The 27,327-nt window shown below is 40.2% G+C and overlaps 3 protein-coding genes across 4 annotated transcripts; all 3 read right to left on the bottom strand.

Annotated features, from left to right (window-relative positions):
- Positions 1 to 4,423: 4,423 nt before the first annotated feature.
- lrrc8db (leucine rich repeat containing 8 VRAC subunit Db) lies at positions 4,424 to 11,335 on the bottom strand. The gene is made up of 2 exons (XM_084067455.1): positions 11,060 to 11,335; positions 4,424 to 9,916 (listed from the first exon to the last, which is right to left on the bottom strand). Exon 2 carries the CDS (start codon positions 9,912 to 9,914, stop codon positions 7,377 to 7,379), a length of 2,538 nt encoding a protein of 845 aa, XP_083923581.1. The 5' UTR covers positions 9,915 to 9,916; positions 11,060 to 11,335; the 3' UTR covers positions 4,424 to 7,376.
- Positions 11,336 to 12,888: 1,553 nt separating this feature from the next.
- Positions 12,889 to 21,384, bottom strand: lrrc8c (leucine rich repeat containing 8 VRAC subunit C). Of its 2 annotated transcripts, none has more exons than XM_084067456.1 (3): positions 21,266 to 21,384; positions 18,384 to 18,526; positions 12,889 to 16,525 (listed from the first exon to the last, which is right to left on the bottom strand). In XM_084067456.1, exons 2-3 carry the CDS (start codon positions 18,519 to 18,521, stop codon positions 14,264 to 14,266), a joined length of 2,400 nt encoding a protein of 799 aa, XP_083923582.1. In that variant the 5' UTR covers positions 18,522 to 18,526; positions 21,266 to 21,384; the 3' UTR covers positions 12,889 to 14,263. The 2 variants fall into 2 exon arrangements, with proteins under 2 accessions (XP_083923582.1, XP_083923583.1); XM_084067457.1 differs by lacking the exon at positions 21,266 to 21,384 and adding an exon at positions 20,536 to 20,648.
- A 3,477-nt stretch (positions 21,385 to 24,861) lies between these two features.
- Positions 24,862 to 26,007, bottom strand: LOC311051496 (polyubiquitin-G; the record flags this gene model as incomplete). The annotated part of the gene is made up of 1 exon (XM_084066074.1): positions 24,862 to 26,007. The coding sequence occupies one exon, from the start codon at positions 26,005 to 26,007 to the stop codon at positions 24,862 to 24,864; it is 1,146 nt and encodes a 381-aa protein (XP_083922200.1).
- Positions 26,008 to 27,327: the final 1,320 nt, after the last annotated feature.

Genomic DNA, 27,327 nt, shown 5'->3' with positions numbered 1-27,327 from the left:
GGATCAATGGAACTAACGTAGTATACTTTAAGTTCTTATTTATTGGTATCACTATGAAAACAACACATTCTTTAACGCTATATGTTACATTATCTTTTAAATCTTGGTGTATGGCTAATTATTTGGGGGCCCACAGATGGGAATCACAGCTGTATGCTGAATATCTGTGACAAGGACTGGGGCCATTTCTTGATTCCATGGAAAGGGAAATAATGATTTGCATCCAACAGAGGCTGCACTCATGGCATGCGGTGTGTTTGCTCGGTTGGCCTGACAGCATGGCTCTAACAACCATACTGTCAGACCAGGTCACAGTCATATGCCCTGTCTGTCTCACTGCACCTTTAGTACCTCATTCATATTCCATGCTCCGTCGTACGATGGTGTTGCACGGCGAAAATTGCCGATCTACAAGCTCGTGAGCTTGTATATCGGCTATGTGTGGCATGTGATACTGTTGTACGACAAAGAATATATTGGGTGTAAAGTCCATTGATGTTCCATGACATGGTGTTTACTCTTTTGCTCCTTAAAGGGGTATCACACTTCTGGGGTCATTTTAGCGTCTACTCAGGCTTTTGCGTGCACTCCAGACAGTTTTTAAGTTGCTTGATTCATTATTTAGATACCTCTAGATATTGATTTTATCAGACAGGCCTCCTTCCGATATAAACCCATTGTAACTTCAAACTCCATTTCCATTTTAACCATGCAAGATTCATTGAAATCACACGTCTCTGCTTCTGGTAACTGATGTTGTCTTTCTAATGCGTGAGGCGGCCGTGTTTTTTCAATTACACTTTTATTTATTTTTTAAAAAGAGAAAATATTAACACAACATTTTAAAAAGGAATTGGAAAAAAACACTGCTCCCTTACACATTAGAAGGACTATATATGTCACCAGAAGCAGGAACTTGTGTTTTCAATGAGTTTCAACGGAGTTTGAAGCTCCAATGGGTTTATGGGGGTGTGTCTGTTGAGATGAATATCAATATCTAAATATACTTAGTGTGCACACCAAAGTCTGAGTAGATGTTAAAATGACCCCAGAAGTGTTTTAAAGTGAGATAAGCCTACCCCTTTAACACTGTGTAACCTCTGTGTTGTTGACTTGTTGTACATGGGGCTCAGTGACGCCTGACCCAGTCAGTCATAATTCAGAAAACGAGTCAGCTGTGTGTGTGTGTGTGTGTGTGTGTGTGTGTGTGTGTGTGTGTGTGTGTGTGTGTGTGTGTGTGTGTGTGTGTGCGTGTGCGTGTGTGTGTGTGTGTGTGCGTGTGCGTGTGTTCTTGTACAGTTAGTAGGCTACCTCTATCTTGATAATGGCCAAATGTCCTCAAAAGGATAGACGAAACAATGAGGAAAGCGTGAGGATCTTTCTTCACGGGGCCGGGGTCGTGGTTAGCTTAGTCTTAGGCATGTAGTGATGACGAAGGTCATGTGAAAGATGAATGGAAATAAATTAATCCAGGGCTTTTCAACAGGTGGTCCATGGACCACTTGTGGTCCCTGAAGGTATTGCATGTGGTCCCTGACCATGTTGCAATATGTTTTTTTCTTCTTCTTCCATGGAACAGTGCATATTATCGACCTGGTGACCTATGATGACATGTCAATGTCAATTGTCAGTTTCTGGGAAGTCGGAGGTCAAGAAATTCCACAGAAAAGGGAGTTAGAATCTCAAGAAGGGGAAGTGTACCGGATTGCCTGATGGAGTCGTCATTATTAGGAAATGTGGCCATATAATTGTATGTGTCTGTGTAGTCCATGGACCACTGGTTGAGAAACAGTGGGATGTATCATGGGTGTGTGTGTGTGTGTGTGTGTGTGTGTGTGTGTGTGTGTGTGTGTGTGTGTGTGTGTGTGTGTGTGTGTGTGTGTGTGTGTGTGTGTGTGTGTGTGTGTGTGTGTGTGTGTGTGTGTGTGTGTGTGTGTGTGTGTGTGCGTGCGTGCGTGTGTGTGCGGTGGTGGTGGGGTGGGGTGGGGGGGTTGGGTGCATACTGTAGCAGCACCATACCATATTTAGTAATCTCATATAATTATTTTGTTTATATTTGCTGTAATATATGCATTATTTGTTACATTTTACACTTTTCATGTTTGAAGTGGTGTACTGTTTGGAGCCATATGTTCATTTCTCACTCATATTTGGAAAATTGAGATCTTACATTGATCAGAAAAAAGTCCTTAACTTCATCTGGTTTCATCTTTTTTCTCAACTAATTTCATATTGTGGTATTGGTACTTTTACTTAAATAAAGCATTTGAGTAGGCTACTTCTTCCACCAATGGCCAACAACTACCAGAAATATTTTGAGTCGAATGTAGTAACAATGCATTACCACACGAGGGCATCACTTGCCAAGATGTATACTGTAACTGATCGAAGCCATGTTTCTTGCATGATTTATTTAACAGCTATGATAAACTCTGAAGAGTTTCATGTCCACATATATTTCTTAACAGAACATTAATTGCTTAGTTGGTATGGTTTTAATGAATTAATTAATTAATTAATTAAGAGACAACAAAGACATTCCCCAAGTCAACATCTTCAGAATAGCCTTAACCACATTAATCCTGACATCCCTATTTCCCTATTTGTCAAAGATTTTCAACATTTATCTGAATTGTTCTGAAAAGGGTAAGAATAAATATATAGTCCATCTACAAGCTCACAACGCATCGGATCGATCACAATGTTATAGGACAATATAGGGCTTATAATGACCTCAGAAATGACAAATGACATGATTTCTTCCATTTTGATTATCTCACAAGTCTAGATCATCTCTATACTCTCTGCTTGATGTTTCTGTCAGTGTTTTAATTTGTGACAATAGATGTACAGAGTAGATCATAATAGAATCACAAAAATATTGTTTGTATCCTACAAATAATAATAATAAATAAATTAAACACTGAATTGTAAACCACAGCACATACTGTACTCAGTCATCTGTAACGTTAATTTAAATGTAGGGTAAGTGATATATTTTTTTAAAACAATATTTTTTGTTAAATATTTTAAGCACTATATTCTGATAGTGATCATTAATACAGAGTGTTTGTTCAGTAACAGAAGTCTCCCCATCTCTTCAGCTCTTTAATAAACAGAAAATACATTTTCAGGTGGGTGACAACATTTCAGCCAATCAGGAGAGAGTAGCCTACCCATTTATGAGCTTCCTTTTTACAGTGTTCCAGTTCTGTCGGCTCATTTCTTTGTGTGATCACTGCAATTTTACTGTTTAAAGGGGCTACACCATGAATTAAAAAAATATATATTATATATAAATATTGCCCCCTAATACGTTTTAAACAGGTTGTAAGCCTAAAAAACATCCAGATATTTTTTCTCACAATCTGACTGTCTGTCATTCCAAGCTTTTTCAGCTGCAATACCAAAACGTCCTATTGGGCAGGGGGGAGCTACTGAGCAATTCTGTCTGGCCATCGTCAATGCAAAATCTGTGCAAGTGACATCACTTGCACAGCCATTCTGAAATGGCCTGTTCAGACACGCCCATTCAGGAAATCCATGAAATGAGCATGAATGACTGAATGTTTAAAAAAAATATTTTTTTGGGTACAAGAGACACTGGGGAGCCCAAAAAATACTAAAAACCTAAAAAAAAATGAAATTCATGGTGTAGCCCCTTTAATCTGTATCCTGTCTGAGTTCTCTATCCTGATTGTAGAAAATTGGTATCCCGACCTGAAAATGCATTTTCTGTTTGATAAAGAGCTGAAGAGACATGGAGACTCCTGTTACTGAACAAGCACTCTATAGCAATGAGTACTATCAGAATATAGTGTTATTTAACACTTACTTTCACCAAAGAAAATCTTTTCCCCTACCTTTAATTCTGTAAGTGTAAAACGTATGGCTTTTTACACTTTCAGACTTAAATTAACATAGATAACTATCACTTCAGTCATTTCGAATGATTATTTATTGTCTATCTCATCAAGCAGCTATTAGGTGCAAGTTTCAAGCTAAATATACATTTCTACAATGAGTAGGATAATAATAAACCTTTGTCATATGTGAATGCATCACAGATACACATAATGTCTGACACTCATCACAAATGTTACACATTTTAAAAAAGCAATAAAATGTTGCAGCCATCACAGTTCACTCATAATACTTGTACAGTGCACGGTTAGATATGTATAAATAAGTGTAATTAGCCTTAATCTTCTACAAGAAGATTAATAATCAAGCACGTTCATGTACAAAAAGGTTTCTCTCACACATGTGTGCGTGCACACACACACACACACACACACACACACACACACACACACACACACACACACACACACACACACACACACACACACACACACACACACACACACACACACACACACAACCATGCATTATTAGTCAGGAATTGGATTTTGTATATTGAATACACAGCTCCCCTGATGAAGGTTTAGCACCAAAATGCTTCAATAAATACATCAATACTTCATTGCAAGTTAGATATAGTGTGCTGGATATTTTGTTTGCAAATACACCGTTCATAGCTTTATAAATATTTTATTAAGTATGGGACTCTGTTCTGAAATTACTGACAAATTATCATTTACTCAGATACAATTGATAAATACATTGCATCCCTTGTATTATTCAAAAAATACACAGCAAGACATTATTTGTGTTTGACAAGACACGATTATACTCAAAATAGGTGTGTGTTGGGTAAACAGTGCTTGTACCATCTTAAAACAGCATATAACAAAATAATATATTGTGTGTAGCATATTGAAAATATTCTTAAAAAAGAAAATATCAGCAAAATAAGTCATTCACATTTGAGAAAACTTTACAATTTCCCCACAATAAACGGAGCAAAAAAAAATTATGCTATCCCATATTGTAATAAGATCTGATCTACAGTATAGGTTCCTCTCCAATAATGTCACAATAGTGCTAATATGGTCAGCATTGTTGTTACATTTCTGAAGACCCCATGAAATGCCATTAACCCTTGCATCCATCCCTATTCACCTATTGGTGTGGTATTTGGGCAAACCACTTCACAGTCAAACGCAATTATTGACACAAGGCCTAGGTTTCCCAGTTTACTGTGAGAATCAATATTATGTTTGGTTACATAGCATCAGTGTACAACTTAACAACTAGAATAACTGTATTCCAGTTGTATTTTGTAATAGGCAAACAAATAGGTATTTTGTAATACATATAGGCAAACATTAGCTGAACTACAAGCTCCATTGCGATGCGTTGTGACCCTGGACTGTAGATCGGCAAAAGAAAATTGGTGTAGAGGGAAAAAAAGGAAGAGGTCAAGGATAGACCCCTGGGGGACCATGAAAACTAAGTATATAGGATTTAAGTTGTTAAGAGCTCAGTGCAAGTGTGGTGTTTGTCAACTGACCTGTGGGTGTGTGCAGTGCTGCCAAAAGACAGTTAGTGGTTAGGGAGGAGGCTAAGAACAGTGACCTTGACCTTGGAAACATGCCCCCATGACCTTTCAAAGAAAATACCAGTCAAAAGGTTGTGCCCCAAATGCAGACCGGGTCATCAAAATTTCATAGGGTCTTTCAATGAATTGGTTTACAGTGCAAAAAAACCTAACAAAAAGCATTTCAGTGCAAACTTAAATACCCGACTTCAAATAAATGACAGACATCATTTCTGTTTTAGCAGGAAGTTGTCAAATAATTGTACATGCTGATCATTTTCTGACTCCTCCTTTGCCTGATAACAAAATGGCCAGTGTTACTAGCCTAAAGATCTTTTTCTTTTCATTTCAGGAAAAAGCCAAAAACGAAACATGAGAATGTTTTGTAGGCTATGTGTTGAGCTTAGTGAGCCAACATGCACAGTTTTGTTCAACAATACACCATTTGTTCTCATTAATATGCAGATTGTGCACCAATGGTGCACACAGACTTGCTGTTTAAACCAAATCAGAATATTTGTAAACAAACGTGTAGGGGGCAAGGTATTCCTGGGTGGATTTGTTGCATTTGGTCAGCCTACCTGCAGCGGTAAACAGGAAGCAACTTGAACAAAACAACACAACAAAATCATGTTGTGTTTTGGGCTGTAAAGCCAAATGCTTTGTATGTAATCTATGTATTGAATTAGGCCTAGGGCTTTATCCGTTTTCATACTTTGAAGTCTAAACACACACAGGCATCCCACATACGCACACCAAATGCAAAGTGCATTGCCGCTCCTTGCATTCATTCAGAACATTTTGGTTAACCCTCCCAATTTATTTTTACTTAATACCAGAAATTGAGAGAAAATAAGAAACCTGTACACACCCATTGAATAGATGCTGGTCATCTTGATATATATATAAAAATAAAAATAAAGTTAAATTATTTATGATTATACCATGGATAATAGTGCCCCAGTGCGGTGATCAGGCGGCAATGTCAGCGTTATCCACCCAGAAGTAAGCTTGTGTTGTGGTGACGTAATGTTTTGGTCTATTGAGTGCACAATGTTTTAAGTGCATTTAACTCTTCCAGATTGCAGAATGGAAAAGTCAATGTTATTTTTTTTATTTACTCTCACTACTCTGCCGCATTAATCATGAGATGGAGCAGGAGGTTTCACTGTCAATGCAAAACATTCATTAAGCATTAAGTAATTAAAGAAAGGCAAAATGTTATGTTTGTGAAAAGATGGTATAACACAGTGATTGGCAACATTTTCACTACAACAATATGATGTAAAGACTGTGTTCAAAAAGTGAGTGAGTTAGTTAATTGTTAATTACATAATACATACTCATATCCAAGATGAAATGATTAAAAAAGAAAACACTCAATTATACACAGATTACAGGAGTCACTTGTATTTTTCACAAGTAGGAAACATGATCAGCTCAACATTAGGGATGTAACAGTATAATAGTACAGAATCTACCAAAATACCATGGTATTCGTTCCCCTTTTAGTTAAAATGTACTTTGGCCCATTGAAAAACCAAACAAGCATTTTGCTTTGAAGAAAACATTTACACATACCTGTATAAACATGTAACACAAAGGTTAATTTATACCATGCGTACAGTATTACAGGGAATGGATTATAGTTCAGAATTATGGTATACTTTTAAATGTTATACCGTTACATCCCTACTCAACACTAGCATTAAAACATGGATATAGTCGCAAAGTTAAGTACCAGACAGTAGTCATCTAATGCTGTATATGTGGCTACCTGGTATGCACAGTGCTAAAACTCGGCCCTGAGCAAAACTTTTCTTTTGCATACTGTAGCATGAAATAATGAAAATAGCTTGTCCTTGATGTACGATATGAAACACTTGTCTGAAACCTTTGTGATCCAATATAGGATGTGACAACTGCTGAACCCCTACACTCCATTTGCAATAGTGCCATTAGATTCCTGATTGATGCCCTCCTTCACCTCCTGCGGGAGTGAGTCAAAGAGATGGTCTTCCACAATCAGGCCGTTCCTGCGGAGGAGGTGACACTGGCCAAGCTGGACCGGGAGTCTGTCGAGACAGTTTCCCTTCAGTTCCAGGTGTGTCAGTTGAAGGAGTTGGCCAATTTTCTCAGGAAGGACAGAGATACAGTTGTGGCCAAGGCTTAATGTCCTCAGCTTGGTGCACTTGAACAGCTGCTTGGGTACCACCTCAACTTTGTTGCCTGTGATTGCAAAATGATGGAGATTCTGGAGAAAGCCTACCTCCAATGGTATTGCCACTATTGAGTTATGACTTACATCCAGGTACCTTAACTTGAGCATGTTGAATAATGGTGAGGGCAGAGAGTCGAGTTTATTGTGTGACAGATAGAGCGACTCAAGGTTTTTCACATGGCTTATTGACAACGGAATGGTGATGATGTTATTGTGCCAAAGTTTGAGGCAAATCAGCCTTTTGAGATGCTGAAAGCTAATGACCTCTTCAATGGTGCGAATGTTATTGGACTTCAGATCAAGCTCCTGCAGGTTGGTCAAACTGAAAATGGCATGAGGTATTCGTTCCAGTTCACAATTGTGAAGCTCTAGCTCTGCTAGATTCAACATTTTCTTCAAACTGTTCAACACCACAAGTTTTGTGCCATCGTTATGAACCACCAACTTGACCAGGTGAGGCGAGAGATCGGTTATGTTTGTCGGGATCTTTGTCAGGTTGCTCTTGAGATGCAGAATCTTCAGATGCTTGAGGTCTCTGAGAGACTCTAGTCCAATCATTTTGTTGTTTTCAGAGTTCAGATTACCAACTAAGTACAGTTCCCTTAAATTCTTCAGCAAGTATACCCAAGTGGGGATCTCGGCAACATCCGTAAATTTCACGTGAAGGCACCGTAGATTGTCGCGGAGAAAAATGAACGCGGTCTGCTCAACTTTAGCAGGACAGTGATACAAGTGCAGCTCCTGGAGATTCGTCATTTGTGAAATTTTCACCGTGATCCTGGCCTCCGGGATCAACTCCAGTTTGAGGATTTCCAAATCGGTGAGGTCAAACACGGCTTCCGGCACTCCAGACAGCATGAAGAGATGAAGCTCCAACTTTTCCTGAGTGTTGCGGGTGACATGTTGCCGCAGTTTCTCAAAGGACCATTCGTGGTTCAAGCTGATCTCCCGTAGCTTGTTTTCGCTGACTTCAGAGAGGAAGACGCCAAAACGCTTTGAATACAGCTGATCATACTGATCCACCATGTGCAGGAGGAAAGCAAAGTCATTCTTAACATCAGGAATGTCACTGAAGCTGCTCTCCTCTCTGACTTTTTCAAAGGAATACTCCTTGAGAGGTCGTCGAAAGAGCCAGAACAGTGTGTATATACAGACACAGCCATAGACACATATGATAGCAATATAACTGACGAGAAGTTTTTTCAACATGAATGCCATGTTATGGGTGCATTGGAATTTAGCATATCCTGTCAAATGCTTTATTTCTGGCTCACATACATGGTTGAAATCTATGGCAGCGACAAATGTCATTGTGTAGCACAGGATCAAAATGAACTTCACTGTTTTAATCACAGATTGAGCAACATACAGCTTGTAAATCATGTCACTGTCCTCTACATGGGTGCGAAATTTTCTCACTTTTTCAAACAGGGCTTTTGCCTGCTCACCATCTTTCCTATCCAATATGGTCATGCATGGAACTTCCACCACAAGCTTTTCGGTCGAAAACTTGACCTCAGATTTCACGAGCTTCGCAGCGGATTGGTTTGGACTTCCCTCTTCGCTGCTTGTTGAGAAATGCTTTGGTAGGAAGGAAGCACCAGTCAAGCGCTGCTTGTTCTCCTCTGAGTCCTCACATGCTGTCTCTGACAAGGCCTTTGTCGTCCAGGGTGACTCGAAGCACTTCCCCAAAATTGAGACAAAATGTTCTATTTTTGAACTTGTCTTTGGATATTTAAACCAGAAGTTGCTGCTGACCATTAATACAATTGTGTGGATTAGAGCAAGGTATGGGAAGTATTTGGAGTACCATGGGAGGGCAACATGGTAGCACATCTGATTAATGAAAACATACTGCTGAAAATCCAACTTGGTTCTGACACCTGTTGGGAGAGGCTGCCCAAATGCATCTGATGGTGTAAAGTGAAGTTTATGGACCATGCTATCCGCTGGGTCATTAGCCATGAGGGGTGCTGCTTTTTCCTGCCTGGCTCTGGTTTCCTCCTCCCATGGGCCAGCAGCTGCCACAGCTGGCTGCTGTGTTGCAAATTGCCCTGGCCCATCAAAACTCTGCTCCAGGACAGGAAGGCAAGCCACCTGGTCTTTAGTCAATTGCATTGTTCCAGCAAATATCGCCAACATCAGCATGACAATCCCAAGGTAATCCATGAAGACGTCCCACCATGGTTTCAGTATTTTATACGTTGGCTGGATATCGTTCAGCGAGGCAACCTCTGTGAGAGTGAACATCCCTGCAAAAGAAAGTTGTAGTTGATTAGATGGTGCAACTCATATGATTAGTTTATTTTTAGGGACTTCACCCATATACTGTGTGTGTGTGTGTGTGTGTGTGTGTGTGTGTGTGTGTGTGTGTGTGTGTGTATATATATATATATATATATATATATAAGCAATACTTTTCTAAATGTCATAATATGATAATGTCTTTATAAATATATTAGATTTAATGTCCCAACTTAATTGCAGAACTAAAATACATTTTGTACAATAAATACATAAGGCTACATTGTATTCGGGTACATACCTATAGCACTTATTGTCTCAGTTAGGCCTAATCACTGTATTGTTGATCTATAGGCCAACTGAACAGCATAGTCATAACTGTCACACAGTTGTTATTTTACCATTATAAAGTGCTACTCATGGGGCACACCCACAAAAATAGGCTATCCTCCTCCCTGCAGCTGGCCCGGATCCGAATTCGAACTTTGCTGCATGTCAGTCCCACTCTCTCCCGCCCTCCCTGTTTCTCTCTCTCACTAAAATAAAATAAAATAAAATAAAATAAAATGTAATAAAATAAAATAAAATAAAATAGTCTAATAAGAAGCGCTATTCAGTATGCATAATTGGACATGATCCAATTCCTATCCGTCATGTGGGCTGGGCCATGATAGCAGCAAAACAAAACACATTGAGTCAACATGTAGGTAGATAGACTACACTGCAGCCTTTGATGAGCGACACATTCTGCTATAGCTTGGGATGTACAGTAGGCAGCAAAACTATTTCTGATAAAGTCATCTCTAGCAAGGCTGCAAAGCTGGTTTAGACAAGCTAAAACAGCACACATGAACCAACGTTAGATGTATGTCCACGCAGACATAATAATAACACGGAGCAGTATATCTGGATTAATACATTAATACATTGAGATAACACTATAGTCGATTCGTGTTGAATATGTGACAATTTCCCTGCTAATTTTTGCATATTGTTCATATTTAGGTTTTTGCTTCGTTGTAGCCTAGTTTAGGCAGCTGAGCTTCCGCATGCAGTAGTGTTGCGGTTGTGATTTGTACAGCTTGTCTGATCTGTAATAATATACGTAAATCCATGTAACGTTACTGATAGAGATACAGCAGCCTACGTACCTGATGTTGATCCAGGACAGTTATATCTTCACACCAGTGCCAAACAATGCGTCTTCGTGTCCGTCTATATCCCATAATGTTGCGACGCCATAATAAAGCCGTGCTTTCTTCTTATCAAGTGAACCGTGGGCCTAATGGCCAGACGAATACCAAAATGCTCGCCCCAAAACACAGTTGCCCCGGGGCAAATCCGGCGACCTCGGAACGGTCGCCACCTGGTATTCCTAAACCTAAACCTACGTTACCTCAGTAAACTATGCCTAAATCTAAACCTTATTCCCAAACGTAACCTCAGTAAAACTATGCCAACTTCTTTCTAACCGTATCCTCAGTCAGTAAAACAAATACAAGAATACAACAAGAACCGCTGGGTGCGAGCTGTTCGCGAAAAAAATCGGGGTGTGCGTGTTTTGGGGCGAGTCTTCCGGTTACCGGCCAAGCTGGTAAGCTGCTTAGTGCTTCCCCCGCTCCGCTTCAGATGGTCGGGTCCGTTGCACTCCAACGACGCTGCGGAACAATGCAGCCGCCCGTTGCTGCACCAGCTGCATGTGGTGGAGCGCAAATACCTATTTATGGCCATGCTTTGTCACATACAGTGGTGGAAAAAGTACTCACATTTTTTACTTAATTAAAAGTATCAATTCTGCAATGTAGAAATACAAGTAAAATACCGGAATTCAAAATGTAGGCCTACTCGAGTAAAACCAGTGTACAAAAGTATTGGTATCAAAATGTACATAAAGTACCAAAAGTACTCAAGGCTACTCATTATGCAGAATTGTCCCATTTCACACGTTTTCAAATGTATATATATATATTCTTTTGAAAATAGCAGATCTACAAGCTCACAATGTGTTGCATGACTCATCACATGTGAGCTTGTAGATCAGCTATTTTCAAATGGCTGAAATGTTTTTAGGGCTGAAGTGGGTAATGTATATGTTTTGTAATAATAATCAAAATCTACAAAGTAACTAGTAACTAAAGTTTTCAAATAATTGTAGTGGAGTAAAAGTAGAATATTTGCCTCTGAGCTGTAGTGGAGTAGGCCTATAAAAGTACTGAAAATTGGAAATACTTCAGTAAAGTAAAAAATACCTCAAAATTGTACTTAAATACAGTACTTGATTAAATGTACTTAGTAACTTAAACCACTGGTCATATATCCACTATAAATCAGCGCATAATTCAATTCATTGCATTGCCATGCATACTGCAAGGTCTGATAGGAAGGGGTGAAGGGCTAATAATAACAACAACCATATACATTATTTTGCTGAATGTTTATGGTATGTTATGTTGCTGTTGGTGACCAACAGCAACATAATGGCCAACAGTATCAATCGAGGATTATGGTCATCCTCGATTGATAGGCAATATTATATATATTATGTTGGATGACTGTCATCCTCGATTGGAAAGCACTTTGGCCCATCTCCTATTGTTTTTAAATCAAATGTGTCTTTAATTGTCAATTAAAAGGTTACTACCAGGAGTTCAGTTCATTTAGGCTATAATCCTATCGACGACATATAAAAACAAGGTTACAATTAGGCCTACATCTGAATTGATTATTCATAGCCTACTTGTCATATATTTTACTTTAAATAATGAATAATGTAACATTCCCATTTGACACTCGCCCTTGCTCAGTTTCCTTCAGCATAGGCCTGTTTGTGTGTGTCTGTTCATGCAGTGAGCATGCTAAAAAACAAACAAAGTGTAGTATCAAGTGAAAAAATATTTGATCTATAATTGACTACATCAACCTGAATCAACCACGCCAGTTTTTTTAAAAACTGTTTATAAAAATACATTGGTTATTTTTTCAATACACAATTTGTCTGTACACTCAAGAACTGATGCACAACACCAGCATACTATTCCCTTTCAATATACAGTATTTTGGCAAACATAGCAGATTTTTATTACATAATTATTTAACTAAGATATTTGTTTTGAGTATTTAATCCTGATCATCCCCACCTCTGAGCAATACAAAAGTTTTTATATTCAAAAATCTGTCTAATACAACATTATCTAGGCTAGTGGCCAAGGCAGAGCTGAGTTTCCCACTTTAGATCTATATGTTAAAAAAAGGGGGGAGGGGGGGGAGAGAAGTGCGCTTCTCTGAGCGCAGATCTCCGTCAGGCCTATAGCCAACTCAGAGCTTTGTCAGTAATGTGTGGGAAATAGAGTTTGTAAGACAGGCAGTATGCACCTGTTCCAGTTTGTGGTGCCGCTTATGGTGCCCCTTATGGGCATCTGAAAGCAGATGTTGTGTTCATGATAGACGTTTTCTTGTAAGAAATAGGCCCCCGCCCACACATTTTTGAAGGCAATTAAAGGCAAATGGTGTGGAGTATCAAAACCCTGTTTGACGGCCATTGTCCCATGACTCCCGGGACAATTTCTGTGTAATTTGGTGGACAGACGTTTTGGCAATTTTGGAGGAGATTGGACGGGCCACTCCTGCTGACCTTTGAAGCCAATCGGAATGGAATCTGAAAAATCTGACCAATACATCTTGATCACATGACAGGGATAATGTGTACTGATTTGTGAGTTTTGGACAAAATCTGTACAAGTAGCAAAAAGTGTGTTTTGACGGAAATGATAAATGACAAAAAATGGGTATGGCGGAAATGGGTATGGCCTATATGGGGAATTGTGACATGATCCAATTTATTTTTTATACTATCTATGGTTGAAGACTTGAAGCGGCCTGTTATAGCTCCATGAGGCCAATTTGAAATATTTGTTTCACACCGATCAGTCCAATGGTGCCAGAGATTAGCTGTTTATAGACACACACACACAGACGGACATGGGGTGAAAACATAATCCCCGCTCCCGGGCATTCCGGCCTAGCGAAGATGGGAAAAAATAACCTGATGATTCTCTCCGCCTAATGTGACAGCTAATGTATTTTGATAAACTTTGGTGTGTCAAATGACAATGAATACTAAGAAGTTTATAGATAACAATGGCTGACCAAGAGTAAGCATCCAGCTTGATTAATCCTTTAGATGCTACATGTAACAGCGATAGAATATACACATATATGACTTATTGTCCTCCATTATGGAGTCTTTAACAAACTTACATTTCCATTAATAATAGTCTACAAATAAGATTGTGTAATACTGTAATATGATAATCAGCTAACATAATGCAAGTGCTATGACTCAATGATAAGGCATCTCACTCGGCTTTCATCATCTCCCTGGTGTCTGAAGGCAACGTCTCAAACAGTACATCTTCCACTATAAGGCCACTACGCTTTAAGGCCCGACAGAAACCAAGCTCTGCAGGCAGAAACTCAAAGTGGTTTCCTTTGAGATCCAAGTGAGTGAGTAGAACTAGATATGAAATCTTTGGTGATAATAAGGACAACATATTTTTGCCAAGCTTCAGTGTTTTGAGCTTTTTGCAGAAGAAGAGCTCATCTGGAAGATTTTCAATTTTGTTGCAGGTGACAGAGAAATACTGCAGACTCTGAAGGACTCCGATCTCTGGAGGGATGAATCGAATGTCATTGTTGGACATGTCCAGGTAGCGCAGCTTGTTGCACAAGAACAGGTGTGAAGGCAATATCTCAATCTTGTTGTGGCTGAAGTACAGACGCTCCAGGCTGCTGAGCTTTTTGATGTGCTCCGGAATATACATGATGCTGTTGTGCCAAAGCTTGAGGCATGTGAGTTTACGAAGATGCTGGAAGCTCAAAATCTCTTCAATGGAACGGATGTTATTTTCTTTCAGGTCCAGCTCCTGCAGGTTTGCGAGACTGAAGACAGCGTGCGCAATGCGTTCCAGATCACAGTGCACAAGCTCCAGCTCTGTCAGATTCACCATTTTCTTCAGATTGTTCAGCATGACGAGTTTAGTGCCATCGTTGTAAACGTACAACCGCTGCAAATGGCTTGAAACATCCACAATAGACTGGGGGATCTTGGTGAAATTACTCTTTAGGTACAGTGACTTCAAACCCTTGAGCTCACGCAACGACTCAAGCACGATATTCTTTGAGGCGTCAGGACTTAGCGATCCAGTGAGGTACAGTTCCTCAAGGTTCCGCATGCAGTACAGCCAATGTGGGAGCTCCCTGCTGTCATCAAACTTCACACGGAGCACTTTCAGATTCTCCTTGAGGAAAGAGGTAGCCGCTGTGTGCAGCTTGACACAGCACTGATGGAGGGACAGCTCCTGAAGGTCCTCCAGTTTAGAGATGGAGGCAGGGATGGTGACGTTGTTAATGATCTCCAGTTTCAGTGACTGGAGCTCTGTCACCTCAAAGATGGTGTCAGGGAGCCCGGAGAGCATGAAAAGCTGAAGCTCCAGCCTGTTGTTGGAGTTTGTCTGCAGTCTCTGGCGCAGCTTTTCCACCGTCCACTCGTGGTTGAGGTTGAGCTGCTTCAGTTTGTTCTCGCTGACTTCTGACAGGAAAACTGCAAACCTCTTGGAATACAGAGGATCATACTGATCAGTCATGTGCAGCATGAACGCAAAGTCATTCTTTACGTCCGGAATGTCATCAATGCCCGTTTCCTGCCGCACATACTCAAAAGAGTACTCCTTCAGGGAGCGGTAGAACAGCCAGTAGGATGTATAAAGACTTGTGAGTCCGTACACGGCCACAAAGCATAGATAGCAGTAGGAGAGCTTGGAGAAGAGATGGGCCATGGTGTGATTGCATGAGAAATGCTTGTAACCCGTCATGTCCTGGATGTCAACATTGCACTTCACAGTGATCTGCACCTCAGACACTAAAACGCTGTTATACGCAATGATGAGGAGAAATTTAAGCACCTTGAACACCGTCTGGCGCACATACATAACATAGAGCATGTCGCCCTCCTCAACGTGTAAGCGGAACTTCTTAACCTTTTCAAAAAGGGCTTTCGCTTGTTCCCCCTCTTTTTTATCGAGAGCACTTGCTGTGGGTTTGTCAACTACAATCCTATCTGGGATGGACTTGAGTGACTGCGTCTTGTCTGTACCGGCCTCGCCAGTAGGCACGTTAATGTTGGCCCTATTGGCACTGTTCTTGTTGCGGTCCCTTTCCTCCGGGTTTTCTCCGGACACTTCAGACAGGGCCCGCGTGGTCCAGGGGGAGTCGAAGCACTTGGCCAGGATTGAAATGAAATGCTCTATTTTAGAGCTGGAGCCAGGAAATTTGAACCAGAAGTTGCTACACACCATGAAAATGAGAGTGTGTATGAGAACCAGGTAAGGGAAGTACTTGGCGTACCAATGTAAGGCCTTCTCGTAGCACATCTGATTGATGAAACTGTATTGCTGGAGGTCCAAGTCTGTTTTCAGGCCTTTCATTTCTTTCAGCAGAGGTAGATAGGACTGCGAGGGCAATACAGCATCCATCTCAGGTTCTGTGTTATCTGGCAAAGGTGTGGTTTGGTTTGGTGAAGTCACTCCCTGAGGAAGGCATATGATCTTGTCTTGCATTACCTAAAATGAAATGAATGTAGATAAATGTTAGACATGAAATACAATTGCATAGGAAGGGCTGGGTGATATGAATTAAAATCAATATCATGATTATTTCAAACTGTTACGATTCATGTGAAATTAGCAGATCTACAAGCTCGACGCAAAGTGAGCTTGTAGATAAGCTATTTTCACTATTTCTTCTCCACCACCATTGTACAATGAAGTATTGTATAATACAGGGCTTAAGTTGCTAATCAGACTAAACGATTAGTATAGTATAGTCATTTATACAAAACATATTAGCATTCTTTTGTGTGGATTTGGTTCTTGATTAATCAATGCACCTACATGAGCATGATTAAGTCAGTTATTGGTTTTTAATTTTGATATATTTTCGGTTAATTGCCCGGCCCTAATAGAAAGACAGAAACATGTTCAGTACACTGGGATATAACAGTGTCAGCCACAAGGTGGCATCAGTCAACAACAAAAACTGGTCATTTGCAACACAGTGACACATGTATTTAGTTGTAAGATAAACAGAGACTGCTGATTATTCTCATTCAAGTACTATACTTAGACTTACAAGAACATTTTATTAAACCACGTAAGAGCCAACAGGAAGCCATTTTGTGTACTTTTATATTTTTCATCATACGTAGCTCACCACACTGCGGAAATAATTATGAAAATATGTTTCACTAAATAACACAACCAGGGTTCAGGCTCCAAAAGCAAAATCTAATTTGCCCAATGAAACCATTCTGCAGCAACATGACGCCATTAATTAAAGAGAAGATAAAGCAGTACTGCAGCAGCAGTGCAGATGAGAATGCAATGTCAGGTCTGTTCAGGCCTCTGGGGAGCAAAGTAAATCAGCAGAATATTGCAAACTATAGGCTTGCTCCATCTCTTTCTCTCTCCTGCTAATTATGTTTGTCTAAAACAGGACATTTGTGTCAAACTGCTTAAAAATCTACACTTAACAATACTATTATGCTTTGTTTAGCTCTGTGAAATGAGACACTCCATCTCCTGGATAATTCCTGGAAATGCGATAATGACATATACATAAACATATCTGTTGATAAGTAAAATGTGAGGTTTATCAGATGGCTGACATAATTGTGCACTCTGTTTACTGACCAGTAGGAACATATCCAAACAGTGGTAAGTTCAGAGTAAACTCTGTGGGCAACAAAAGAGATTCCCACTAAGACATATATAGTGGCAGTAGCTTTGTATGAAATTATATTTAGGTGTCATTTTGAGAATTTATGCTGCAGTGGCGTGGTGCAGCAGTCAAAAACCCCTTCCTTTCTCCCACAGTTGTGTGAAGTTGTGTGACAGGCCGATGGCCTTTGGAATCTTATGTTTATGAAAAGGGGGTGGGCGGGTTAAAGTTTCCGCTGGTAAACTGCCGCTACAGTGCAATGAATGCTTGCTATAGTACACTAAGTGCTAGATTTGGTCCACACACATAGGCCCAGTGAATGCAGGGACTCTTACTGAGTTGTGGGTGTGTATATATAAGACTGTGTCAATGAACTGGACAGAACAGGAATATATCAACTCTTTGGTGTTTTGTGCTGTTAGAAAATCAACACACGCATACTTCTGAATGCAGCTTGGCAGGCATGCTCTTAGACAAGTGTAAAGCAGTTAGAAGTACTTTCAGATTAGCATGGCTAATTTGCGTTGCTGTTTTGTTACACGTGACACATTTGTTTTGAACCAACGACTGATGTACACAGTGAAATCTGGAGTGTTCATTTAACTCTGAGGGTGTACATTTGCACCCATAAGGGTACATTTTTACACAATAGTGTACTTAAAGTTCTAAAGAATAGACAGGATGGGTGGAGTAGTTACTGACCTGGAGGGTACAGCCAAACACACCAATCATGAGCATCACTACAGAGAGATAGTCTGTGAAGACATCCCACCATGGCTTGAGCACTCGCAAAGCTGGCTGCTGGTCTGTAAACTGACGGAACTCTGTCACAGGAATCATGATGCCTGTTGGGACAAATATTACAAAAGAGCACCATTTCACTTTCTGTGAACAGAACAGTTTTGACAGAGTGATAATTTATCTTTCTTGAGAGAGAAAGGATTGACAAATAAAATGTGAGGAGTGACACATTTGGATAATAGTGAGTGTAGACCTTTATAGGTCCATTTTAAATCAAGAGGGGGGATGTTAAACTAATGCTGGGGATTTTGTTTTATTGTAAAAATGGATTGCTTATTTTACAGAATTCAAATGTACAAAATACAAAATAAAATTATTTCTTAAATTTGAAACCACTCATAATTAACACAATCTGGCTCAAACTGAATTGAAATGCTAGGATGACATTTTATTACATTCTGAAAATATATAAAATGCAGGAGATCATTTGAAAAGAAAAGTAGCCCTACATTAGGCTACTACATTCGAAACATACAGTGGGTCTCAGAAAAAAACTCAATGACTTGGTATGTCTTAAAGTTACTATAATACAGGACTTATTCTAATGAATAAAACGTTATTTTAACCAGTATGTATTGTAGAGTATGTTATTACAATATAGCTAGCACATCTGCAGTGGTTGGAGTTAATCTCCCTACTACTCCCTACAAGAAATGTAGACCCTGCTGTCAGGTAGTCAATAAAGTTTATCATCGCAATAACCTCAGGAGAGGGAGACGGACATAGAATTTATATATTGCAGTTAACTCAAACTATAATCATGGTATAAACACAAAGTAAGTCTGTTAACCCTGACCTACCATTTATTATTTATTATGATATCTCTAATATAAGAACGTTTCAAGAGCATCTTCATCACATACAGTTTAGTGTTTTCACTGATATCTATTTTGTGACTATTGTTTAGCACGGTAATTTCCCCTGGGAATCAATAAAATCAACTTAATCATAATGATGCAGAGTAGTTGGTTATTGGGCTTATCTGATTAAATTAATATCAAATATCTAAATACTGTATCAAGCAACCTAAAAACTGTCTGAGGTGCTCACAAAATCCCCCCCCCCCCCCCCCCTGCCACACGTCAAATGTGGCAGAGTAGGTTCTGGTGGCCTGAAATACCTGGTGGGTCCGACCGTCCGTTCTCGTTCTTGATTGACTATACACTATTGCCTTTTATTGAGTGTACTGTAAGGTTATGATTTTATTAGTATTTTGTCAGGACATGAATGTACAACAAAATTATCTTAGTGGCATGATCAATCCAATGCAGAAGAAGCTATTGTGTACAGTACACTGAGTTACACACTGGTTGTGTACAGTGACTCAACACTTAATATGCGTCTCTGCTGTCCCTGTCCTGTTATTCTGTCACTCTCGGCCGTTTCTCTGGTCACCTTTCGTAATTTGCTTACTACAGCTGATGGTAGCCTATAATGTTTCCAATATCTGAGCCCGGTCCAAGCAGAGAGTTATGTAATTCAGAGGCAAAAAAAAAAAAAATATATATATATATATATATATATATATATATATATATATATATATATATATATATATATATATATAACTATATACTTAGAGTATGTGGTAAAGCCAGAAAATAGCAGAGGAATACACTAATGTCTCATGCAACCAATGTAGTTCAGATAATTTGTGGACCTGAGGTAAACAGCTATTTTCCATTTGTTATGGTCTTATATTAGGCTACTGTTAACACTGTAATATTACAAAGCAAAAAATATTGGGAGCGATGATGGGCAGCTTTGCCCTTTGACTACCAATGACCTTTGATTATCTCATTACTTTGTCTTGAAAACCTTTATTCTTTCTTAAAATAGTAGTGTGTCATAACACTTGGAGCCAGACAGGAAGAATAGGACAATAACTCAGGGGATGTGTAGACAATAGTCTACTGATGGCTACTGTTTTAAGAACTCAGCATTGGTTTATGTTATAGACAAGACTAGCCAAAAAAAAACAAACATGTGTAGGGTTGAGAACAGTTTTATGGGAATTAATTCAAAATGTGAAATTGTTATGTTGTTATGCTACCATATATGTGCTCTCTGTTGTCTTTATGATCAGAGGAAATTACTTCTTTCCACTGGATGAGTCAGCTTGAAGCTGACCAGACTGATCCTTTGTGCCCGCCGCTGTCTCTTCCTGACAGGAAATGTTGCGAATCTCAGATATCCAAAAACAGACTGTTTGGATCACACCCACCCAAGCCCGAGGATACAAAATCCTGTCCAAAATAGGCTTATTGAGGTTATGGAAAAACACACTTTCTTACAATACTGCCTGTCCATTATTTACAATAGAATTAAATGGACTTTTCCCCCACCAGGAACAAAATGCGCACATTATAGCTTATACAGGTACAGTGTTTCATATCGTCGCCACAGGCATATGCCACATCTCCCCCTGTTTCGGCAACTTTGTATCCATGGATGTATTGCTTCCCTTGAAACGGTGAGGATACATTTAAGGTGCGCGGTATCATCGCAGTCACAAAATGCTAGTTTACAGTCGTTTATGGTAATCTATAAATATCCTACTACTACAAGCGCCGTCAATGACAGTACCTTCGCAAGAGCATATTGACGGTAATATTGACAGGCGATTTCTTAGAAATATTAGCTAAACCTCTGGCAACAAAACGTTACTGCTCCGCCGAATAAAGGCTACAACAACACTATATGTCGAACTAATGAGCAGCGTGCTGCTCTCTACAATGAAGTCACCATCATACGTAGTACAGTAAATGCTTTCCATTACTTACATGAAGACGTCAGCCAGAGTTGGGGAAACTGAGCGGTGTGATCTCAGGCAGGGATTCTTAGGGCATGATATGTCCTTGTGCGGTCCGCCGGTCCCTTTTCCGTTATGTCCGGATGGCCTTTCTGGATCCCTGTGTGTTGGCATGTAGGAGCTGCCTGCGCCACCAGGGCGTGGACTTCATGTGGACCAAACGAGAAACTTTTTGGGCTGTTGTTGCTTATGTTTTCAATTTCGTGTGACGGTCTGAAAAGTTTAGGAAACAAATCTTAAATTATGCCATTGAGAAATGTTCAAATAGCACAACCACATAATCACTAGAAATTGAACTTCAACATGTTTAATATAATAATGATTATAATAATAACTAGAAAAAGTGCTCCTCGGAGCACAAGTCTCCGCCAGCAGACTTGTGTTGGGAATGTTGGGAATGTTCTAATTCTTATGTTCTAATTCTTACAAAAAATAGAACATCTTACTGTGTCATAGTAACATGACACAAGTGTCCTATCCGTCTGTATAACTGTCCTATCCGTCCTGTCTGTATAAGTGTCCTATCCGTCCTGTCTATGTAACTGTCCTATCCGTCCTGTCTGTGTAAGTGTCCTATCTGTCCTGTCTGTGTAAGTGTCCTATCCAATTGTTACAGTATCCGCCATTTCTCAGCCATTTCGTGATTATTCCTGTCTTACCTCACTTTGAAAGAGGCTAAGACTCTTTCAAAGTGACACATGTATTTATAGGCCGCTATACGTCACTAGCCAATCAGATCACACTATTTCACCGTATTGTCACGTGTCACGTGAGGCTTGACCAATGTTAGCTTGGCCGAGGGGGGGGGGACGGAAAGTGAAAACAATGTCTCCTGACGGAGACAATTATACGCGAATTATAATATTAATTAATAACTAGAAAAAGTGCTCCTCGAGCACAGGTCTCTGCCAGGTCAGGAATAGGGTATTGTGGGCCAGTAATGTTCGAAATGTGCCAATCAGGATGGAATATGAAAAATCACGTCTTGATCACATGACTATAGAGATAATGTGTACCGATTTGCGTGATGTTTGGACAAAATTTCACAGCAATCACACACTGTGTTCATGATTTGAGGCATTTTGTCCAAACGGACCACTCCTGCAAACTTTGGAAGCCAATCATAGCCAATCAGGATGGAATATGAATGAAAAATCCGATAGACCCGTTTGGTTTAATGACTAAAGAGATAGTGTGCACCGATTTGCGTGATGTTTGGACAAAATCTGTAGGAGTAATGAAAAAAAAGTTTTGCAAAGATCGCCCTGCTGGTGGCACTATAACAGGCCGATGTGAAAAATTTGGGGCAGAGACATCTGCTCTGACATCTAGGGAGTGTGTGCACAGTTTCACGTCGATCTGGCCATTGGCCAACGGTGCCGGAGATTAGCTGTCTGTCCACAGACCGATGGACACACACGGATGGACGGACGGACAGACGGACGGACAGGGTGCAAAGCATAGTCTCGGCCACGCCTTCGGCCTGGTGGAGGCAAAAATAATAATAATAATAACTAGAAAAAGTGCTCCTCGGAGCACAAGTCTCCGCCAGCAGACTTGGGAATGTTGGGAATGTTCTACTTCTTATGTTCTAATTCTTACAAAAAATAGAACATGTTACTGTGTCATAGTAACATGACACAAGTGTCTTATCCGTCTGTATAAGAGTCCTATCCGTCCTGTCTGTATAAGTGTCCTATCCGTCCTGTCTGTATAAGTGTCCTATCCGTCCTGTCTGTATAAGTGTCCTATCCGTCCTGTCTGTATAAGTGTCCTATCCGTCCTGTCTATGTAAGTGTCCTATGTAAGTGTCCTATCTGTCCTGTCTGTGTAAGTGTGATTATTCCTGTCTTACCTCACTTTGAAAGAGGCTAAGACTGATTATGCTGATATGGAGATTCCTGATATCATCAGTATATGCCCATATATGGGCATGGTGATATAGCCATACAGTATATGGAGTTGTATAGCCTGCATATGTCAGTCCTTGCCCCTTTTTTGCCCATATATGGAGATCTCTGTATCTGTCAGTCCTTGTCCCTTTTATGCCCATATATAGAGAATCATATTTATGCCCATGTGGAGATCTCTGTATCTGTTAGTCCTTGTCCTTTTTTATGTCTATATATGGAGATCCCTGATGTCATCAGTAGACTATATAATGATATATGGGCATGGCCCATATATGGAGCTGACGATTTGTTTGCTGATGCCATGACACCACATTGAGGTAAGACGATACACTCCATATTTGGGCATAGCTGCATATGGCTGAGTCGTGATGACATGAATGTGACGTCAGACGTCCGCTCGCCTGCCGGCCGGCCAGCCGGTCCTCCCTTAAGCCAATGGTATAGGATAAAAGAAAGTATGATCAATCAGGCCTTTGTCCTTGCACTTTTGCCACTGTAAATAATTTCATGGAATTACAAAATTGTAATGATCGTTGGGTTCAGCAGGAAGAGAGGTATGGAATGGGGAGGGGGGCTGCAAGCTCACGCTTATAAAATAGCATAGTTGTTCAGAATCAGATCAACTTTATTGTCACATGCACAGGGTTACAGAACCCAAACATTGGGTGAAATTTGTTTTTGTACAAGCTCTGTTTTTGTTATTTCAATAACAAGATTTCAATAAAAAGAGAAAGGGAAACAGAAGAGGGGGGCAGGGGGGGGTGTATCTACATAGTTACATCTATCCGGTGCAGTATGTACCTGAGGTTAGACATAAGGTGCTTGAGCATAGCAGCAGATATATACTGTACATGATATGTGACGTTAGTTAAGGTGCAAGAATAATAAATATCAGCTTGTTGTACATGGGATTGCGGTGGAGAGTGTCCGCGTGTGTCAGGTTCAACCACATACTCCACATGAGGTAACCTTCACTGGTATAATCCACAGGTAGGTCATTGAGGAAGTGCAAAGGTCCAAGTCCAGTCTGTTGTTGACCAATTTGAACAATATTTGGGGACTGGAGTTCCTAGGGCCAAGGAACTCATGCATGACATTTCCGCAGGGAAATTTGACACTGATGGTCCAATAGTAGTTGATTTGTGAGATTAGCCGCAGACAGGCAGAAGTGGGGAAAACATGTTTCTTTCTTCTGTTCCAAGGCCCAGAGAGAGGTTGACATTTGTCATTTGTCAATGTTTATGTAATCTTAATTACATAAAAAATACAATTTTACCAGAGCCCTGTTAGTCAGCATTACCTGCTTCCACCTCTCACGGCGAGGACGTAGGGTTGGATTTTAAGAGGCAAATGTTTTTTAGTTGGGTGGGGGGGTCACTGAGCTAGAGCACACAGAAAACAAGGCATACTTCCCTGCAGCTGAAGGCACTTGACTGCATATATCGTGGTATATGCACTCTTCTCAGTGATCCATCCCACCCTCCCCTTTTTATCTTTTGTAAATTATTTTGTAGGTTTTAGACTAAAATGTACATCATAAAAATTATGATTCACATGGAGCAAACTCTCCTGCCCAAATGGCCAGCTTTTTTTATATATTTATTTACTTAGCCCATATATTGTAAGAAATATATTTAAGATTATGGAATCATTCCTACAGCCCTCCCCTAAGACGTAGCACGAGGTGGAGGGTGGATTCTTTCTGGATGTTGTAGTCAGAAAGGGTGCGACCATCTTCCAGTTGCTTGCCAGCGAAGATCAGCCTTTGCTGGTCAGGCGGAATGCCTTCTTTATCCTGTATTTTGGCCTTGACATTCTCAATGTTATCACTTGGTTCAACTTCCAGGGTGATGGTCTTACCAGTGAGGGTCTTGACAAAGATCTGCATTCCTCCCCTCAGACGCAGCACAAGGTGGAGGGTGGATTCTTTCTGGATGTTGTAGTCAGAAAGGGTGCGACCATCTTCCAGTTGCTTGCCAGCAAAGATCAGCCTTTGCTGGTCAGGGGGAATGCCTTCTTTATCCTGTATTTTGGCCTTGACATTCTCAATGTTATCACTTGGTTCAACTTCCAGGGTGATGGTCTTGCCAGTGAGGGTCTTGACGAAGATCTGCATTCCTCCCCTCAGACGCAGCACAAGGTGGAGGGTGGATTCTTTCTGGATGTTGTAGTCAGAAAGGGTGCGACCATCTTCCAGTTGCTTGCCAGCGAAGATCAGCCTTTGCTGGTCAGGGGGAATGCCTTCTTTATCCTGTATTTTGGCCTTGACATTCTCAATGTTATCACTTGGTTCAACTTCCAGGGTGATGGTCTTGCCAGTGAGGGTCTTGACGAAGATCTGCATTCCTCCCCTCAGACGCAGCACAAGGTGGAGAGTGGATTCCTTCTGGATGTTGTAGTCAGAAAGGGTGCGACCATCTTCCAGTTGCTTGCCAGCGAAGATCAGTCTTTGCTGGTCAGGGGGAATGCCTTCTTTATCCTGTATCTTGGCCTTGACATTCTCAATGTTATCACTTGGTTCAACCTCCAGGGTGATGGTCTTGCCAGTGAGGGTCTTGACGAAGATCTGCATTCCTCCCCTCAGACGCAGCACAAGGTGGAGGGTGGATTCTTTCTGGATGTTGTAGTCAGAAAGGGTGCGACCATCTTCCAGTTGCTTGCCAGCGAAGATCAGCCTTTGCTGGTCAGGGGGAATGCCTTCTTTATCCTGTATTTTGGCCTTGACATTCTCAATGTTATCACTTGGCTCAACTTCCAGGGTGATGGTTTTGCCAGTGAGGGTCTTCACAAAAATCTGCATGTTTGTGCAATTTGAATAGCTACTGTGAACAGCTGTAAGAGGTATCTCAATAGTCCTTTACACTCAGTCTTATCTATGTATTCTATTCACCTCTAACTTATTCTCAAACCCTTCTTAGATAATTGCAAAACCACACAAACTAGAGTTCTTTAACTTTCTGTCTCACTTTTATGTAGGTGGTGATGTCACAGTGATGTCAGCTTGTATGGTGATTGGCTGAGAGGCAATGTAATAGTATCCTAAATTAGATTGTGCACACCCAAACTATATACAGGCTTTTGGGTTATGCACTCTGCATGCAAGTTCTATGGACATGATATCCAAAGCGGCCCTCCGCTCATAAAAGGATGTCTGTGGACACGGCCGCAAAATTGAAGTTCTTTAGCGCTGATCTGTTCTGCCATTCTATGTGTGGCATTGTGTGTGTGTGTGTGTGTGTGTGTGTGTGTGTGTGTGTGTGTGTGTGTGTGTGTGTGTGTGTGTGTGTGTGTGTGTGTGTGTGTGTGTGTGTGTGTGTGTGTGTGTGTGTGTGTGTAAATTGTTTACTTATTTACAAAACTCTTTACTCAAAGGACCACTGATAATGATGATAATGTCTTTAATTCCTCTGTCCTCAAATAGAGTTACTAAGTTTCTCCAAAATATAAAAAATAATGAAAATAATGAAAATAAATAAATAAATAAAGACATTTTCACTTTCCTACATTACTGAATGCATCCAAAATATAAAAAATAAGAAAATAATGAAAATAAATAAATATTCACTTTCCTACATTACTGAATGCATGATCAGGGACCCCATGCAATACCTCCATGGACCACCAGTTGAAAACCCCTGATCTACATCATGACCTTATTTCCTTATCATGACCTTATCCTTCACTATCCTTCTGCTTCTAAGCATTCTAAGGGCATTCAGCCATGCATGGATTGATTCCTTTCTTGATACTGTGCAAATTGTTAAATTGCTATGCAAAATATATAAGCTTGCTTTTGGTTAGTTTAGTAATTCCTTCATCATCTATCTATATTTTCTTTGATTTCTTATTTTTATTAATGTATTAATAAAATGTCACATTGAATATTATCATCATTAGTTTTTGCATATCTTTCTAAGTGTGCTGTTGTGTTTTGGTACAATTCGTATGCTCAATTTCTATTGTTGTGAATTCCACTGGCAAACCCTCATTCATCCAAATTCATAACTTCAGATCATACGTCATTCCCCTACACTGCCATGTATGGTTATGGGAGAAGGATCCAAACACAACACTTTCAGTTTTGAAATAGTTTGAGCTTCTTTGAGAGTCTTGCATCTGG

The sequence above is a fragment of the Gymnoscopelus microlampas genome (genome assembly GCF_963454915.1).
Source record: "Gymnoscopelus microlampas genome assembly, chromosome: 9".
Lineage (NCBI taxonomy): Eukaryota > Metazoa > Chordata > Actinopteri > Myctophiformes > Myctophidae > Gymnoscopelus > Gymnoscopelus microlampas.
Note: the sequence above shows the minus strand (reverse complement) of the source record. Positions and strands in the feature narration are given on the sequence as shown.

Excerpts from the sequence above, each read along its gene's own strand:
- lrrc8db (XM_084067455.1), bottom strand. The coding sequence starts at position 9,914 with ATGTTCACTCTCACAGAGGTTGCCTCGCTGAACGATATCCAGCCAACG.
- lrrc8c (XM_084067456.1), bottom strand. The coding sequence starts at position 18,521 with ATGATTCCTGTGACAGAGTTCCGTCAGTTTACAGACCAGCAGCCAGCT. Across the intron at positions 16,526-18,383 it reads TGTTTGGCTGTACCCTCCAG|GTAATGCAAGACAAGATCAT; the intron begins GTCAGTAACTAC and ends ATTTCATTTTAG.